The sequence below is a fragment of the Dipodomys spectabilis genome, unplaced genomic scaffold (genome assembly GCF_019054845.1).
Source record: "Dipodomys spectabilis isolate Male_0828 unplaced genomic scaffold, ASM1905484v1 ptg000140l, whole genome shotgun sequence".
NCBI classification, from domain to species: Eukaryota; Metazoa; Chordata; class Mammalia; order Rodentia; family Heteromyidae; genus Dipodomys; species Dipodomys spectabilis.
Genome location: NW_024870817.1, coordinates 21941300 through 21961260, shown reverse-complemented (window position 1 = coordinate 21961260; position 19961 = coordinate 21941300). Strand labels below are relative to the sequence as shown.

The 19961-nt window shown below is 40.1% G+C and overlaps 1 protein-coding gene across 1 annotated transcript in view; it reads left to right on the top strand.

Moving 5' to 3' along the window:
- The window catches only part of Cmya5 (cardiomyopathy associated 5), an 89047-nt gene extending 74157 nt beyond the window's left edge, over positions 1-14890 (top strand). Inside the window, exons 10-13 of the mRNA XM_042691064.1 lie at positions 6865-6998; positions 8309-8408; positions 10962-11135; positions 14539-14890. Of these exons, the coding sequence (XP_042546998.1) occupies positions 6865-6998; positions 8309-8408; positions 10962-11135; positions 14539-14785 (655 nt within the window). The 3' untranslated portion in view covers positions 14786-14890. The remainder of the gene's footprint in view (positions 1-6864; positions 6999-8308; positions 8409-10961; positions 11136-14538) is intronic.
- Positions 14891-19961: the final 5071 nt, after the last annotated feature.

Sequence of the window (19961 nt, the reverse complement as noted above, 5' to 3'; positions counted from 1 at the left end):
TCTCAAAACAGAGAAAGAGGGGGAGGGGAGGGAAGGAGGAGCCAGTTCAGAAGGCTTAAGATGCTCAGACAGGTTGGGAAACACTGCTTCCCTTTCAGGTCCCACAGAGCCCAGCATGTGCTTCGCTCATAGTTCACAGTAAATGGTGTTGACTGACTAGCTGGATGTTGGTGCTGCCAATGTGCATGCCAGTAAGAGCCAACTGTGTTTTTAAACAACAATTCATACTTAGCCATCTGCTGTGCACCGCAGAGATGGCACCATCGTAGGCTGCTTCCAGGAGTCATGGCACTGGATTCCTGCATATTGTCTATACACAGGCTGCTCCCGAAAGCAGCTTAGATCCGGTGTACAATGGGGCAGTGCAGAGAGCATCTATTCCCTATTGCCAGTACCTCAAGGTTCCAAGCATATGCACATGCTTAAGGTAACCCCTTACCACCATCCTGAGTTATTGAATTAACAAATTCCTAGAGAGGCTTATTGAAACCAAGCACATCCAACTAACTCGTAGATCCTTCCTGACCTGCCAGTATAGCTATTAAACGTGAATGAGTGGGAAAGAGGGAACAACTGACACTATGCAAAAAGAAAGGAATGTGCACATCACCTGATGTGGAAGAAATAACTGTATTGTCAGAGCTCATAGAACTCATCAACGTTATAGACCACAATAGACAATTTGCCCCATGAAAGTGAGAATGTGTTTGTGAATTTAACTAAGCATCACTATCCCACAATACTGTAAAATTTGTGAATTTACGTAATCACTTAATCACAATAAAGAGTTTGCAAACAAAAGTAAATTACTTAATTTTGGATAGGTAAAGATATTTACAAATTCAACACATAACCAAAAAAAAGGGAATACACTGAAAATTAATTTCCTTTCTACCTAAACTTAGCTCTTAATTTTCATCCCCAGATGAAAATGTTAATTGATTCGTATTTATCCTTTTGGATAGTCTGTGCACATAAAAGCATCTATAGTTTTTTTCAATAAATGGTAACATACTGTGTATGTATTTCTACCATCTTGCTTTTCTTGCTTATCAAAATGTTGTATTGAGCATCCCATACCAATACATATGGAACTGCCTCAATTAAAAATCAAAACAATACCATCTCTTTCTCTCTTAAGGATGGAAGTTATTTGTTCAATTGAGAGGCATATAAGCTGCTATGCTCTTTTTACCACCACCAACAATGCTGTAGTAAATTATATCTATCTATCTATCTATCTATCTATCTATCTATCTATCTATCTATCTATATGTAATTTCACAGATGTACAAATGAATCTGTAGTACAAATTCTCTCTTTTTATATTTATATTCCTTTAAAACAATTCCATAAAGTAGGTATGTATTGAGTGGTGATAGGCATTATGTAATTGTCTTCATAGAAGTGGTAGCTTTTCTCCCTAGCTGGTGTCTAAAGGTGCTTGGTTCTGTGTCTTAGTATATGGTATGGTAGAACCTTTGATTGTTAGCAATTGGGTGGGTAAAAGCTGGAATCATATGGTTTAACTTTGCATTTCTTTCACTATGCCAAATGTCTATAGGTTTCAGAGCTACTATTTCCCTTTTTGTGAGCTGTTCATTTCCTTTATCTGTTGCCTTACATTATGACATTTTATTTTTTAATGGAAGCTCTCTTTTTTCCCCTTTCATGTGTGAAATGGATGAGTTGCAAATCTTTTAAAAAATATACTTCAAATGTTAATTTAGTTGAACTTATCGATCTCTTTTGAAAATTGCTTTTAGTTTATGTGATATTTTAGCTATCTGTCATCTATCTTCTTGCTCCTATTTTCTTTTTTTTTTTTGTCCAAGACTGGGAACTCAAACTTGATATCTGATGCTTTTCCTCATAGCTTGGTGCTCTAACCTGAGCCATGCTTCTAATTCCTATTTTCTTTCTTTTCTTTTTTTTTTTGCTGGTCATGGGGCCTGAACTCTGGGTCTGGGTGCTGCCCATCAGCTCTTCAGCACAAGGCTAGCGCTCTACCACTGGAGCCACAGTGTCATTTCTGGCTTTTTCTGTTTATGTGGTGCTGAGGAATCGAACCCAGGGCCTCATGCTTGCAAGGCATGCACTCTACCACTGAGCTACCTTCCCAGCCCCCTAACTCCTATTTTCTTAATTTCACTTGTACGAAGAGGTGTGCCGTAAGGAATCCAACTTTATTTTTCTTTTTTAGTGTGGCTTTACAAGTGTTTCAATAAAACCCATCATTTCTTCTTTTGATCTGAAATGCCTCATTATATATAATTATATAGCATATATATAATGTTTTCATTTTAAATAAAAAGTAGGAGTCTCTGTTTTTGGTTTCATTCCCGACTTTATAACTTTATAGTCTGTTACTTTGAGCCATTTATTTATATCCAAATAACATATTTTTTTATTAGTATAGCTTTACAACTTAGAATCCCTGGTAAGTTAGATTGTGTTTTCATATTTTTTTTTTCTATTTGCAACTCTGTATTATGTTTTAGTCAAGTTGGGCCCAGACAACTTGTCATTTTTAGAGATCATGTTAAACTGATAGATCACTTAGGGGGAATAGAAGGTTTTATATGTTGTGGTTTTTCTATAAGAAGAACTGATGTGACTTCATTTATTCACCTTTTTTTTTTTTTTTTTTTTGGTGTGTGTCTCCCTCCCCCCTCCCCCAGTATCTTAACAATGTTCCTCATATAAATCTTACACATTGTTATGTTTGTCACAGAGTAATGAGAGAACAGTAGAGAGTATTGAAAGATCTTTTGTTTCTTCTTCTATTTGTTAATTGTATATGTAGGCTTTTTTTTTTCTTTTGGTTGGGGTGGAGGGATTCTGGAACTGGAACCCAAGACTTCCAGTATACTAGGCAAGGACTCTACTACTGACTTAACTACTGAACTATGTTCTAAGCCCCTGATTTATTTTTATTAGTTTCATATAAAGCCATCTTAATAAATACTTTATTATTTCTATTATCATAGCTAATTGTCTTGGATTTTCTAAATAAACAGTCACACCATCTACAAATAATAATTTTACCTACTATCTTCCAGTTTCTTTTTTAACCTCATACCTCTCTCTGACTTGAATATTCTTAGTAATTCTCCCATAAACATAGTATCCCTAATTATTTCTTACTGCATAAAATTTCTTTTCAATTTTTACATAAAATTATCCTTGCTACATTAACCATGGCCAACTTCCTAGTCATTCCCAAAGGCCTTCCCTACAGAATACTCCCCAGCCTCTTGGCATCTTCCACTTCTGGCCTCTGAGACCAATGTCTCATTGACATGGTAGCCTGTGGCCTTCTAAGGTGATTGTAGGGTTTCTCTAGGTCACTTTCTGCTTTTCAACATGGATGTAATAAATGTTCTTTGTTTTACTGATGGAGAGATGAGCAGGTTGAGAGTCCTTTAGCACTAGCTGAGCATAGAGCTCAGGAAATGCCAGCCTCATGGGGGCTAATAATGCTCCACCAGCAGTCAGTAATCTACTGACATGTTGGTATTCCAACATGTTGGTATTCCAAGGTCTTCTTTGTCCTCACTGGAGCATTCACTCCCTCCATTGCACTGTGCCAATTGTAGGGCAAATCTCATGATTAGATTCCAAGTAAGCCTACTGAAGACATTTCTTGTTGTCTATTGAACTTCCTTAGTGGCTGTAGACTTTTAGTCATAGTCATCCACTTGGGTCACATTGTTTACAGACTAAAACCCTTTCATAACGAAGCCTGGTCAATTTCCTATCTGCCCTCTGATCACTGACCCAATTTGGATACCCTATGAAACTTGAACTATGCTGAACTAGGCCAAATTCTTTTTTTTTTTGGTCCGGTCGTGGGGCCTGAACTCTGGGCCTGGGCGTTGTCCCTCAGCTCTTCAGCTCAAGTGGCTCTTCAGCGTCACTTCCGGCTTTTTTCTTTTTGCTTATGTGGTACTGAGGAATCGAACCCAGGCCCTCATGCATGCAAGGCAAACGCTCTACCACTGAGCCACCTTCTCAGCCCCTAGGCCAAATTCTTGGCAAGTCATGTGGCTTCATTTGCAACTTCATTTTGGAATTAAGAAAGTCAAAATCCGTTGGAGGATGCTGCTCTACAGATCACAAATCTCAAATTTTTTAAAGGTTTTGTTTGGTTAAAAAGAGTTGATATGAAAACTCTGGTGACATCTAAGTAGAATCAGACACGACAAATAGCTATGACAATGCATCATTTGTACTTACCTTTCTTTACTTTGTTCTTAGTGCTTGAGCATGACATGGCAACTTGTGGACAATAAAATGTGTCCACATTTCATACTGCTTTGGTGCTTTTATTTTAGTCTCTGTGTGGGCATGGTGCATTCTTGTTGAACCTGCAAAGCCTTTTTATATACAGTGAAAGTGGGTTCTTTTCTTGTGTTTTGATTTAGTGCCATGTGAACCTTTATTCTGTATTTAAGTAGGGGAGGAATGGCCTACAATTAATGATACCTATGGAACTTTCTCCTTGACAGACCACATAGCCTTAAAAGCAAACACCTAAGAAAACAGCATCCTTGGTTTATAACAACTACATTGCTACAAATGAAGCCAGGTCAGGTGTGGTCTCTAGAGTTAAAAATCCCTCATCTGTCCTTGCCATATGTATAGCTTTTAGGCTTCAGGATGACATGCAGGTGACAGGGCCTGAACACATTGCAAGTGATCAATAAGTGACCAATCATTCACTTATTCAATAAATGAATGAATGAAGTGTAGCCACTTTCTCATACACGCTGAGACAATAATTTTATTCCTAATTATAGTCAATCTTTATTTAAAACATTTCTTTCAATTTAAATCAGATAAGCAATACATCTGCCTGAGAATATTGTGGATATTAGTTGAGTTTTACACTTTCAATTGTGGGACATAGATTTCACTAAGTCACTGCAGCAGAGTTAGATGTTTATGGTCATGTGGCTCAATTTCATGCATCCATTCTCAGTGCATCTAAATATAGTGTGCCCCAGAGAGCCTGGTCAGGTGATAGGTTCAGAAATAACAACCAACATCATTTGATGAGCTTGTACTGACCTTTTCTAAGCCCAAGTACTACATAGCACAGTTCCAGCCTCTCCCCTTCTCCTGTCCTGTGAATTACACTGTGAGTGTTGTGCTTTTAGACATAAGATGGGGTGGTTTTGTTGTTCTATATAGACTTATTTGCTTTAAAGCAGTTCTAGGCACTGGGCACAATGTGGGCATATGTGTGAGACCCAAGGCCTTACTTAGGAGGCTGAAACGGGAGAACTTCAAATTTGAGGCCAGCACAGGCTACATAGCAAAGCCCTGTCTCAAAACATCAAGGACACAGTGTATCTGCAAGGTCCTAGGTTCAGTCCCCAGCACTGGAAAAAAATATCTGCAGTTTCTGAGTCAATGTTTCTTTTTCTCTAATTCTTCATGTTCTTCTTTAAGGCAGATATTAAGAAGTGAAAAAAGTCAATAAAGGTAGAAATACCCTGAAAAAAATCCAGTACTGTGATTCTAATGCTTTGTAGTACATTCGTTAATGACAAAGAGAAAAAGAGAAAGAAGGAAAGAAAGAAAAAGCAATGAGAGAAGGAAAGTAAGAAAAAGGGAAGGAAAGGAGGAAGGAATGAAGGAAGAAACGAAGGAAGGACAAAAAGAAGGCAGGAAGAGAAGGGAAGAAAGATAGAAGTAAGAGAAGAAGGAAGACTAGAAAGCAGGAAGGAAGAAAGGGAGAGAAGGAAGGAGGAAAGATGGGGAAAGAATGAAACAGTACCATGGAAGAAAGGTCAGAAAGGCAAATATGCCATCCCTTTTATGGATCCATAGCACGTGTCTCCAGGAAACAAGATTCCTCCTCTCCAACAGCCTTGACAATAGTTCCTTCATTAGCATCTTTGCCCAATTTGTAACTCTCTCCAGGCTTGTCCAAATGGAGACTGTAGGAAAAAGGCCTGGTGTGGCTATTCCTGTTTTCCATCATATCAAGCAGAGGGAAGAGAATGAGTAAGAAGCACAAAGCTATTCCAGCTGATTGGCAAGACCAGAGAGCTCCATCTTCAGATCCAGCAAGTCCCCTGGGCACATGCCCAATTACTGCTTTCAGCTCCCACTACCCACACTTTTCTTTCCATTTGAACAAATTCCTTAGCAATAGCATCTTGGAGGTTTTGTTTTTTTTTTGATCAAGGTTCCCCCTTGTCTTTCCCGACAATTAAAATTCTTTTTCTTGACAGGTTTAACTTTGCTTTATAAGATAGTCTTCTTTGAAGACTGGCAGTTATTACTTAAAAGTTAATAGATAACTTGTGTATTTGGCATGATAGCCATGAACACAATTATTACCCACCCCAAGTTTTCCACAGTTCAGACCAGTTAATGAGATAATTAGGACTTTTCAGATTATAAATTCTCTTAGTATCTTACTCTGAGAGTATCCCCTCAGTCAAAAATTTAAAAATATAAATTCTTGGAAATTCATTGACCATGAAATTCCCAGTCTTTTCTTTTTCAAAAATTATATCATGTATGTATGTATGTGTGTATGTATGTATGTATGTATGTATGTATGTATGTATCTATCTATCTATCTATCTATCTATAGCTGTTCCAAAGAGCATTGTGGAAAGTACTTGCTGGGGGATAAAAACTGGCAAAAATAGAAATGATTTCATAAAACATAATCTTAATAGACAAGAGGAAAATTTCAGAATCTACCTGGCTAACTCTAGTGTCAATACAAAGGGAAGAAGATAGTTATTTGTTGTTAATAAAAGATATTCATTCGCTACAGAATTGAAGTAAATTATTTAGCACATGGTACTATATTTGATATTATTTTCTCACTGTCTTTAGATCTTTCTCTGGAATTAAAGGACTCCAGCTGAAAGTTAACCTCCAACCTAATGACAATTACTTCTTCTATGTGAGAGCCATCAATGCATTCGGGACAAGTGAACAGAGCGAAGCTGCCCTTATCTCCACTAGAGGTATGTTCTGTGTGCTCAGCAAGCTGTGTGCAGGCATCTTGGTTCCTCCCCTTCTACCTTCCAGAGAAGGCAACTTCATAAAGCTGTTATGGCTAGGTGGTCCTTATGAGGTGCCAAGATTGGTCCAAAGGCAAGATGTTTCTTTGGCTTTTCTTGTTCAGAGGTTCTCAAGCTTGACTGCCATTAGTAATCAGCTAACATACTTAGATGTACTGATACTCTGGCTACACTCCTTGAGAAATGGACTTAACTGATTTGGAGATGGGCTTGAACATTTGTGGTTTTAGAAATCTTTCCACAATCATCTGGTGAGTAAGATGTGTGTGTGTGTGTGTGTGTGTGTGTGTGTGTGTGTGTGTGTGTGTGTGCTGGTACTGAGGCTTGAATTTAGGACTTTGTGCTCTTGCTTAGCTTTTTTGCTCAAGGCTGGCACCTTACCACTTAAGCATAACTCTAGTTCTGGCTTTTTTACTGGTTAACTGGAGATAGTCTCTTGGATGGTCACAGCTGGCTTCAAACTATGATCCTTAGATTTCTGCCTCCTGAATAATGAGGATAACAGCTGGGACCCAGTGGTGCCTGGTAATGAATGTTTGTTGAGTGAATGAATAAATGAATAAAAGGAATGAAAAGAAGTGATAAAACTGTGCAATGGCATTTTGAGGTAATACCCAGACAATGCCAGTAATTATTGTGAAGTAGTTGATGAATAGAAAGGTGGTCATCTTATTACCTTATCCTAAATCCACAGATGGAACAAGATTGATGGGACATGTTAAGTCCTTTGCTTAACAAGCAACAACTTGTTCTGTGCCTTGTTTACCATGGAGGTAAGGCCAGCCTGAGGTGTAGGAAGAGAAGATACAAAGGTTGCCTGCCTGAGGAATGTTTTATCCCCTGCCCCCAAGATGGCACCTGTACCATCCATCACTGGAGTCCCTTCTGTAGGCTATACTGGTTGTGCCCCTCATTTTAATGTGTACCCAAATTTTCTGAGGGCATTGTTAAAGAACAGATTCTGACTTCGTAGGTCTAGGGTGGGGCTGAGATGTTACATTTCTACCTGGTTTTCAGGTGATATGGGGCTCCTGGTCCAAGGACATATTTGCCTAAAAGAGTATGCTCTGGCACCAGGAAGAAATGACCAGCCAGGACTCATGAATGATGTTTTCAGCTATGGATCTGAAAAAACTGAGGGGAAGTGGGGACTTGGGTATCAGGGGAAAGGGAGAGTAGGATTTTAAATGTGGGCTTTAGTATTTGACACTACCGCGACATTATCATCTTATTTTCTTAACTACAATACGTAGGAACCAGATTTCTTTTGTTGAGAGAAACAGCTCATCCTGCTCTACAGATTTCTTCTAATGGGACAGTGATCAGCTTCGCTGAGAGGAGACGGCTGACAGAGTAAGTAGGGTGTAGCCTGAGCTGGCTGAGGTTCAGCAGTGGAGCATTAGGGTGGTTGCTTCGGTGTGGCCTCACCCAAGCATGCTCTTGGTTTGATGAATGTGTGTGGATGTGGCAGAAACATAGATGTGTGCATACTTCTATAGCAGTCATGTTCAAGGTGAAGAGACAATTGGCAGGGATAGTTCCTAACTTGGAGCAAGTGTTATAGTAAGTATACAAGCACAGGTGGTTTTGTTTAAAACAGTGACTGTTTTAAGGTATTAAAAGGGTCTGGTAATAATCCCATTATTTTCCAAAGCAAGCTAGGTATCAAGTGCATAGCGAAGAGGATGGCTTTTTCTTTTTACCATACAATCCAGCTTTTTTATTCTAATGTATACATTGGAGCAGTATTTCCATTAACAGAATAGAAGCCAGCGGTCAGTGGAGTGGCTGAGGACCATGTTTTTAAAGTGAGGGGGGCCTACCATATTCGAAATTAAACAAATTTAAATTGTTATGATAATGGTGATGTACAGAGGGGTTAGAGTTACATAAGTCAATGTCACCCTTTCCCTTGCTCCTTCCCATCCCCACCCACAAATTGTATAGTTCATTTTCAACATAATGTCCAGTGAGTACTGTTGCTGCATTTGTTCACCCCTTGTCCCTCCATTTCTGCGTCTTTCCTTACACTCTCAAAGACATATAAATGAACACACAGAACAAAAAAAGAAAAAGAAAAAGAAAAGAAAAACAGCTAAAAAGAAATGACCGTTTGTTTTCATGTCCTGGAGTTCATTTCGATAGATATGATTTGGCATGGTCAGACGCACACAGGCATTAAGCCTTTCTGTTCCTGAGTAGGTTGAGGATGTTTGAGTTCTTGATTCTGGCCCCAGAATCTTGCCCTACTGTGGCTGTCACTAAAGAGAACATTAAAAAAGAAAAAAAGAAAAAGAAAAATTAGAAGCTGAGAACAGTTGAGGATGGTCCTGAAATTTTCCTGCACCCTCTTGGATTTAGTCTGAGGGTGGAAATGGCCAAATAGAGGAAAGTATGTGAAAATCTTTTGAGACACATTAGTCAGGGGATGCTAACATGCACAGCGTTGACCCCCCGTTGGCAGCCAGTCCCTGGCGGCAGGCACCGTTTCCCCCACCCATGTTCCTCACCTGTTTGTGATCTAGCAGTGCTACCTGCTTCTGAAAATGGCCAGGTCTGTTTGGGGCCTAGAGCCCCCTGAACTGAATCTGTACAAAAGGACCAATAGAACTCATGGAGTCACTTCACAGCACTCCCTCATGAAGATCTGCTGGGCATCAGCTCCCTCTCATGTAGCTTTGAATCCCCAGAATTTACAATGGGGCCTGGAATATTAGAGGTGCTAAAAATATACTTGTGAATGAATTCTGAGGGGGGAAAAATGAAAATGGGACTTCTATCTTTTTTGGATTTCTCAAAAACAATCTATAAGCAAAGTAGACTGGAGGTTGGCAAGAGCTCATAGATAATAAGTGATGAAAAGTGTAGTGTGTTTTTATAGAATTTTGTTTATTTATTATTAACCTGAAAATTAGCTCATAGATATCAGGCAGCCAGGCTTTGCTCCTGGGAGTGAGGGCTTGTCACCAGGTGCCTCTCTCAAATGAGGTAAAGACATGAGAAAGTGAACTACACTGCCTAGCATTCATCATTTTCTCATCTGCTAAAGGAGGTGGGGAGGGAGAGGGACAGGGTGCTGATTGAATATCAACGCTGCTGAATTTTTTTTTTAAGTGCCTTCTTGCTGTCTCAGCCATTTCCAAGCAAAATTGAACAATTCAGGCAAACAAGGTCACCCTCAGCAGTTGAAAGTGCTTTGGTTCATTTCATGGTGCTCTTGTAAAAAACAGCTCTGGTGAGATGATAAGCAGTCTTTAGCCAACCAAGTAGGTGACACCTACTTCAATCCACAGAGGCCGGAGGCATGGAGATTGTCTCCCACAGCCTCCACAAAGCTCCCTGATCAGACCTGGTCGACTGCACAGGGACCTGCTCTGGCCTCATGAGCTCTCTTGCTGGTTCAGAACTGTACCTCATTAGGACTCTTGACCAGGAAGGTCAGCAGACACTGGCATACAGCTAAAGGAGATTTCAGAGGTCAGGCAGGGCAGAACATAACTGTAATCCTAGCATTTGGGAGTCAGAGGCAGGAAGATTCTGAGTTTGAGGTCAGCCTCAGAAAGGTCTTGGGAGAAAACTTTGTAAGCCATGTTCCCTCCTTTTACTTCTTCCCTCTGTGAAGAAGCAGAAATTGTGCCATTTTCTTCCTTTCGCCATTCTTCTATTTATTTCCTGGTTTCCTTAAGACACATAATGTGCCATATGTGTATGAGACAATGGACATATGTCAGATGCATGTAGAGGTTTAGGAGAATTCTGGGGTAATCTGGCTAGCGTTAGGAGAATAAAGAACACATTCTTTAGTCAAAGATAGAATCTTTCCCGAGGGTGTGCGAGTGATGGTGTTTGTAAGATTAAGTTTGGCTATTCCTATGCTGTGCTTCATCTGACTAACTTTGCCTGCAGAATCCCCTCAGTGCTGGGTGAGGAGCTGCCAGCATGTGGCCAGCATTACTGGGAAACTACAGTCACAGACTGCCCTGCTTATCGACTTGGCATCTGCTCCAGCTCAGCCATGCAGGCTGGGGCCCTGGGACAAGGGGAGACCTCGTGGTACATGCACTGCTCTGAACCACAGAGGTAAGCTGAGACCTCTCTGTTCTCACTCAAAATGTCATGTATAGATGTCTTAGCAGGGAGCTTTGGGCAATAAGGAACATCTCTTCTTCCTTGTCCTCAGTTCTGAAGCAACTAAGAAAAATCAGAGTCAAGTGTATGGAAAGTAAACTATGGCCACTGAGGAAACTAGTTTTAGAGACATGGCTTGTTCCTGAAGACAAGAGGGCTTCTCACACTGATCTTTATTAACTAAGCAAGACTTACCCATCCAGAGCTCTGACCCAACTAACCTCACTGTCTTTCATCCCTATGGAGAGGCAGATGTGTCTCTTCAGTTAACTCATGGCCATGAGGAAGAGGCTCTTGGGAGATGCCTAACAGAAGTGTTTGCATCTAAGCTTACCTCAGAATGGACAGAGACCACAAGGTGATGCTCTGGGAAAAAAATCAATAGAAGTAAGAAAGAAGTAGATCCCCACCTCCTTCTCTAGTACTTGTCTGTACACAGGCTGGAAACCTATAACCCATAGGCTAAAAAGGACCCCTTGGCCTGCTTGTATGAATAAAGTTTTATTAGAATAGTCATGTTAATTTGTGTATGTGTTGTCTATAGCTACCTTTGAGTGATGATGACAGAGCTGATAAGGACTCAAATCCTAAGATGTTTACTATTTGTCCCTTTCTAGAAAAGTTCGCACCAGGTGTGGTAGTGCATACCTGGAATTCCAGATACTTAGGAGGCAAAAGCAGAAGTATGGCCAAGCAGGAGGCCAACCAGGGCACCTAAAAAATTGAAAATGAAAGGACTAGGGGTAAAATGACAAGCTCATTGGTAGAGTGCTTGTCTGTCATATGTATGGCCCTAAGTTTCATCCTCACTACCACAGAGTTTAAAAATAAGAAGTTTTCCAGGGTTATTGTGGCTCATGGTTTTGGTCCACGTCACTTGGCCATCTCTCAATTCTTTTTTTCTATCTCTCATTCTTTCCTTCCTCTCCTGCTTTCAGGGCTTCACTCTTGGTATCTAAGACTGGTAGGAAGAAAACCTCTGAACTTGGGTTAGTTTTTTCAATGGGTCAATTAAGTTTTTTTCTGGTCAGCAGTATCTCCTTCCTTCTCTGGCTTTGAACCTTCCCCTTCAGAACCAAAGTATGCAGAGAAATTGTGGCAGTGAGCCACAAGTGAACTGTCTGTGCCCTTATGAGGTTCTCAGAGCTTTGCACCTCTGTCAGCATAGGTTGTTGTAGTGGTAGGAACATATGGCAGAGGCAAACTGTTCCCCTTAATAAGGTTGGGGATCAGGGTGTGGGGGGCAGGTAGCTCTTCAAAGGTATGTTCTCAATTGACCTCATTTCCTTCCACACAGTCTCACATTCTAAAGAAGATTCCTCTGTCTCAGTGTCCTCATGGTCTGACAACGAAGCCCTTAGTATGTGGGCCTTTGAGAGATCAAGCCCTTCAGTCATTGCATGCATTTTCATTTAAGATCTAAACTATAATAAGATGGAGGACCTCTTGTGCTCAGCAGAAAGCAGAGGCAGACATAGGGTTGGGCAGATTACAGGTCCTGTGGAACTGGTAGAGTAAAAGCTTCAAGGGACATCTTTCCCTCTTTGGCCTCTGTACTAGAGGGATCAAATGGGACTGATCAGCCCTGGGCCCTCTGGGATAGGGATCTTCCAAGCTCTTTTGCATATTTAGAACTTTTTAGACCTGTGTTATGCAATAGTCTTTTCTGCAATACTAGAAAAATGATGCCATAAGTGGCTATGAAGCACTTGAATTGTGATTAGTTAGGGTTGAAAATCTGAATTTTATGCATTTTTAATTGATTTTAATTTACATGGACATTTGTGACTAGTAGCTACTATTTTCAACAGAGCTGGTCTGGAGCCTTACCCTTGATTTGCTTATCCATATAATACCCTAAAAGCCATTCCCATGTCTGTCCCAACAAGTCAGGCAGATAGTGATGTTTTCTCCGATGACAAGCAGGCTTTCTGCCACTTTACCCTTGGTCCTACTACCCTCTCAGCTTGAATCTCTTCCTCCCTCTTCATGCCTAGCCCAGTTGTGCCTATTCTTACTGGCTGAGCATGAGCTCTCCTGCTCCCTAAGAGTGGCCTCAGCCCATACTGATGTCAATGTTACCAGAAACACTTCTGCCCTCTAGGTTCTAGAACTTCATAATGTTCCATCATCTCTCATAGTAAGGTACCCAAAAGGCCTTTGATCAGTGCATTCATCTCACCTATCTCCTGGACTCTTGACCCTTGACCTCCCTTCTGTTTCTTTCTTTCTGCAGTGAAGCTGCCAACGTACTATTCCATAAATACTTGCCCTTGAGCTTCTGGATCTCAGGCCAACATCATAGGTCAAAAGTCCATCTCTAGGTCCCAAGTTGCCTACATGCCTACCCCAGCACACAGATCTACCACTTGAGATTAGAAACCCATCTCTCAATTCCTTTTTTCTATCTCTCATTCCATCCTTCCTCTCCTGCTTTCAGAGCTTCACTCTTGGTATCTAAGACTGGTAGGAAGAAAAATCTGAACTTGGATTAGTTTTTTCAATGGGTAAGTTAAGCTTTTTCTGGTTAGCAATATCTCCTTCCTTCTCTGGTTTTGAACCTTCCCCTTCAGAACCAAAATGTGCAAAGAAATTGTGGCGAGTGAGCCACAAGTGAACTGTCTGTGCCTTTATGAGGGTTCTCAGTCCTAGGCCTATTTCAGTCAGTAACAGTTTTTTCCTGATGACTCCATAGAGTCTCTAGAATACCCAGAAAAGCACTGAATACATAGGTAGGCCTACAGAACACTTGTTTAGTTGAATTTATTTGAGTTGAGACAAATCAAAGGCTGCAAAGCCTTTGGTTTGGGGCAGGAGGAAGATATGCAAAGCATAAAGTTGGCAAAACTAGTAACAACGTTCTTAAACTTCATAAAGGTCCTTATATAAGTTACCTATAAATCTTTAAAAGTGTAAAATTAATACATTGTATAGAAGGCAAACCTGCAGTACTTTTAACAAAATAATACATGGCAGCCACAAAGGAGTTTTATTCAAAAGAATGACACACCATGAATGCAGTAGTTAAAACATGTGGGCAGCCAGAAAAGAATTAGAATGTTGAGAGAGAAAAAAAATCACAAGGGAGGCATATGTTGGTTATTCTGGGATTGCCTCCTGATGCAGAAACAGCAAAAATTATTAAAAATGCTCCTCTGTTGGGATGAGCTGTGCATTTTAGCATCTAGGAAGAATCTGATGAAAGTATTTGGGACAAAATCATTACAACTCATGATATTTTGAATTGAAATTCAAAACTGAAAACTTGGTGATTTCGAAGTGATTTTCAAATTCTTCAAGATTTCCAAAGTTTTCTTTTTTTTAAAAAAAAAAATTCCATCCTATTTCCTTTCAGATATACATTTTTCTACAGTGGCATTTTGAGTGACGTCCAAGTGACTGAGCATGCAGCCAGAGTGGGCATTCTCCTGGACTACAACAACCAGAGACTTGTATTTATAAATGCGGAGAGTGGGCAGATGCTCTTCATCGTGAGGCACAGGTTTAATGAGGGTGTTCACCCTGCCTTTGCTCTGGAGAAACCTGGAAAATGCACTTTGCACTTGGGAAGAGAGCCCCCCGATTCTGTACGGCATAAGTGATCTTTGGCTTTCAGAGTTTGTAAGAACAAGGATTTGAATTTGTGTGTGTGTGTGTGTGTGTGTGTGTGAGAGAGAGAGAGAGAGAGAGAGAGATCTGCTGTCTTTTCTCTTATGTGCTACATGTTATCAAAAAGTTTCTCACACATTCACACTAATAAAAGGTAATAGCACAGCGATCAGCACATAAGCAACATCCACAAGGACAGCTGTGTAGTCTACACTGACTGTATAGACAGTGGGTGGGTTAAAGGATGAAAATCAACCTCTACCCTTTGGTTCACATGCATTTGAATTCTTTCCTAAGTTAAAAGGACTTACGCCAAAATAGAGAAATGGGCTTTCCCCTGTCTTACTGACTGGCAAAAGAAATTCACTGATGGGCATGTCAAAGTGAAGAGAATATTGTGCTAGTGATAATGTCTCCTCTGACAGAAAGACAGGGACATTTTCCACATGAAAATGTCACCTCACTTCACTAAAGGATAATGAATCCTAATCATTAGAGAAAGTATTTTAGCTGATCTAAATTTATAATGAACTCTTTTGTAATATTGTATACTGTAGAATGCGAGTCTCATTTTCTTGTAATTTTAAATGTAGAAAATGTAGAAAAGTATGAGATATTAGAACTTGCTATCTTGTTAAATAAATGGTTAGAGTCTTATAAAACAAAACATCTTGTGTGAACTTATTTTGGGTAATTTACCAGTCTAGCATTTCTGGGCCAGGACACCCTGCAGAGAAAATATCTTATCACACATATGAGTGGGTTGTGCTCCAATTGATTCTTATGTGAAAATTTTGTACTCATATATTATAAAACTAAGATACTGTCAGTCCACAGAGCTCATACAGTTGTCTAAAGTCAACTGCCAGATGCTGAGGACATCATTTTACAAAAAAAATGGCTTATTGTATTTAAATGTTCTGTCAGAATTTGTCAAACTCTTCCAAAAGTGTGTGCAAAGTTGATAAATCTGGAATATGTGTTGAGATGATTGTTCTTGCGCTGTATAAATGCTTTATTCATGTTTACATTATATTATGAATTCAGTTTTAGTATCATGAATTCAGTTATTTGGTTAAATTGAGAAATAACACCCAAGTTTTGGGATATAGTCTAACATTTGTTTAATAACTAAGATCATGTATTAACTGAGCTCTTGAAGGCCTTTTCTACATTGTCTTGAAATTTGAACAATTACTGGCAAGATGGATTTTTTGCAAAACTGAAAGGGTCATTTACTGCTTTGTGGAAGATATTATCTTCACTTTCTCAAGACTTGAAATTTCTATCCTCAGGATCTCACTGATAAGTCACTTCTTTATTTCCTCCCTTCCTTCCTTCCTTCCTTCCTTCCTTCCTTCCTTCCTTGCTTCCTTCCTTCCTTCTTTCCTTTTTTCTTTTTTTCTATGTGCCAGTCCTGGGTCTTGAACTCAGGACTTGGGTGCTATTGCTGAGCTTTTGTGCTCAAGGCTAGCGCTCTACCACTCGAGCCACAGCTCCACTTCTGGCTTTTTGGGTGGTTAACTGGAGATAAGAGTGTCATGAGCTTCCCTGCCAGTGGAGGCTTCAAACTGAGATCCTTAGATCTTAGCTTCCTGAGTAGCTAGGATTACAGGTGTGAACCACCGCAACCTGGCTTCTATCTCTCCCCTTCCTTCCTTCCTTCCTTCCTTCCTTCCTTCCTTCCTTCCTTCCTTCCTTCCTTCCTTCCTTCCTTCCTTCCTTCCTTCCTTCCTTCCTTCCTTTCTTCCTTCCTTCTTTTTTTGGCAGGGGATAGAATATAATTTAGCAGTAGAAGGAACCACATGAACTTCAGAATTTGTTTCAGTTTGTGTTTATCCAGAAGCAGACCTAGTCCTGAGTGCTGTCTTTTTGTGTTGATGATGTCTGAAGAAACACTTGGGCAAGTGAACAAAGTGAGACAATAGGAAGAGGAGAGGAGATCAAATAAAGCTTGTTTTATGAATGGATTATTACTATAATGGACAACCTGAGCCCAGAGCCCCTCTAAAAACCACATGGAACTAGCCAGAGGCTGGCATTTAACCTCTCAGTGGATGGAGCATTGCCTGGAGGGGCATAAAATTTCATCCTCCATCTTCCAAGACTGCATTCCCTGCCAACTCTCCTGGTTCCGAGAAGACCTGCAGAGAGAGTTAATGAAAAGCATAACTACCCAATAGGGCACATGTAGCAGCTAAAACCTGCCCGGTGTAGCTGCTGTTACTGCAATTCAGTCAGCTGAGGCAAATGGGCGGGGTACCAGGCATATTGGCTGTCATGTTGAAAGCAGTCTGGGTAGTAAGAAAAAGAGAAAATTACCATAGTGGAAAAAAAACTAGGTTTAGATTTCTTTGGAGCCCTTACTGGATGCCATTTTTGGACAGCTTGGATTCAGAAGCTCTTCTTTCAAGCACATAGAATATAGTTACAAAACACTGTGACAAGGGGCTGCAGAGGTCCTTTAAATCCTACTGTCCACACATTCCTAGTGAGCACACAGCCCTCCTCTCTCCAACTCTGCAGCAATTGGATGGTGGGAGTTAGGACACCAGAGTCCTGAGAGCCCTGCTAGCTACTTCTGTATGGGAGTGACTGATTATTTCCTGCTTGGTGTTTTGGAAGTTATTGTGGTATGGACAGACAGCTAAGTAATGCAGTTCCTTGCGTGGTGAAGTAGTTCTCTCCTCTGGGTCTCTCTCTTCTCTGATTAACATTGTCCTTTCTATTTCTTCCTCTTCATACAACACATTGTCAAAATTGGTCAAAATTACTCCTCTGAAAATCTGTCAGTGGTGTTTAATAGTTTAATAACAGGTCCAGTATATTGTATCCTCTCCTTCAATTTTCACCTTGCACAGTGAAAATAGTTTATCATTTTGTAGATGAGGAAACTAGTTTCAGAGCAGTTAAATAATTTGTTCACACCCTCAGCCAGCAGGAGGCAGAGTGTGGGTCAATTACAATTCATATCCTGATCCAAGAATAAAATGATGTTTTGTCTCATTTTTTAAACAAAATTATAGATCATCTTCCTAATATATGTGACACATGCGAATTCCATGTGTATATGTACACACATTTGCATGCATGCATGTATGTATACCTGCATATCCTCAACTCTTCTTCCCTCTCCTTCCCTCACATCCTTTTCCCTCTCCTCCCTTCCCTTTTTCTCTCTCCCCTCCTCTTACGTCCCTTCTCCTTCCCTCTTTTTCCCTCCCTTTACAGGGCCACCCACATAGCTGAGCCTTTGGTAATCACATCGGCACTTTCTAGGTATGTGACTATCTCCAACCTTTGAAACACATCCCTCTATCCCCAACAGGTTCCATCCAACCAAGTGCAAATTATAAATCTAGAACATCCAACGATACTTTGAAATAGTTCGTCATTCCAATGTTACACAATGTCTTTTATTTTTTTAGATACCAGGGTCCATGCCATTGGCCAGGGGCAACAATTCTATAAAACTATGCATGTGGTCGTTTAAATTGAGCTGAAATTCACCCACATTAGGCTTTATGGTTCTGCAGCTCTGCGTCCAGCTGCTGAGGGGCATTTTAAGGATAATATTAGTAAGAACTGAGTGCCTCTGCACTGATTGCCCTTCCATTCATGTTCCTGATTTGGTATCTGCTGGAGTCAGGGAGTGATAAAGCACATCCCTTAGCTGAATGGAGTTGAGTTGGTGTCCAGCTGTTTGGTGGAGCTCAGGAGAGATGACATATTGTAGGCTATTTTTAGAGCAGATCAACACCTCATTTTCTTTTACTGACATTTAAGTGTTTGTGATTGTACTCTCTTTTCTATGTGCCCTGCTTTATTTAAATGAATAACTTTCAATACTGAGCTTGTTTTTCTAATTGATGCTCGCTAGCAATTTCAATTTTTCCAGGAATATATGAATGTACAAATAGTTTGGAAATAGTTGGAGGATAGAGAATATTTCACTTGGACCAAACATAACTTGGGGAAGAATAGAAGCAATCTTCCAAGATTTGGAAAGCTGTTATATGGAAGTAGGCTTACTTTTATTTTTCCACTAGGTTTTTTGGTTAAGAGTCCCATCAGTGAGTAGCAGTGAAGGAATTTGGTCTAAGCAAAGGAAGAATACCTCATCAGGAAGGGACATACCATTTACTAGGTTCTGAGTGCTCAGATTGATGCAGAATGATCAATTGTCTGGAATATAAAAGAAGATAATTTTTTCTGTTGTTCTGAGTCTTGTCCCCCCCATCCCCCCACCACAATTGTGTTTCCAGGGTCTTGACATTCTACAGAGACACTTAGAGGAGCCAACATGGGATCTAGTGGGAATTTGCCAGGTGGGAAAATTCAAACCTCATCCCATTTCATCACGGCAGCTTGGTTTCAGTTTTGTACGTTGGGATCCATATAAAATTCATTTGTTGATGGAAAGGTCTCTAGAGTTAAGGAGAATCCAAAACCTAGATGACCTCCACTCAGCACTGTGACTGAGAGTGCTTCTAAGTCTTCTACTCTTTTGCCGTTCCTTTACTATCCAAATACAATACAATACTGATTATAAGAAGTTCTGTTTTTTTTATCTCAGATTTCTAGAATTCCTCTAGATGATTACATATTCCTTGGCTTCCTCCTTCCAAAACTTCTACTTCATCTCTAGCTATCATACCACCATTCCTTAGTGCTTTCCTAAGCCCATTTGGTCTGTATCATCCCAAGATGTGGACCTAGTGCTCTTTGGATTTCTCCCAGCACTGCTAAAAGAAGCCTACTGCTAGTGGTTAACATGGTTTTGGTTGAAGACTTGGAGCTAGCAAGAGGCATTTTTCAAAGAACATAAAAACATAAAGTTGAATGTGAAGCATCTGCTCTGTGAGAAGTTCCTTCTGATCTTGTCTTCAGTTCTGTCCTACTGTTACACTGAACACACTAACTTCTCTGTTTTACTTTATTCTTTACATTTCTTGCTTCTGCACAGACTTTGGTGTTTCTGATCATACAGTAGAACTAGAACACATCAAAACAGAAAAACCTCCCTGGCTGACATAAGGATCTTCTTCTTCTTCTTTTTTTTTTTTAAAAATTTTATTTTATTTTATTTGAGAACATACTGTACAGAGGGGTTACAATTACATGGGCAGGATAATGCATACATTTCTTACCAAGCATTGCAGCCTCCTC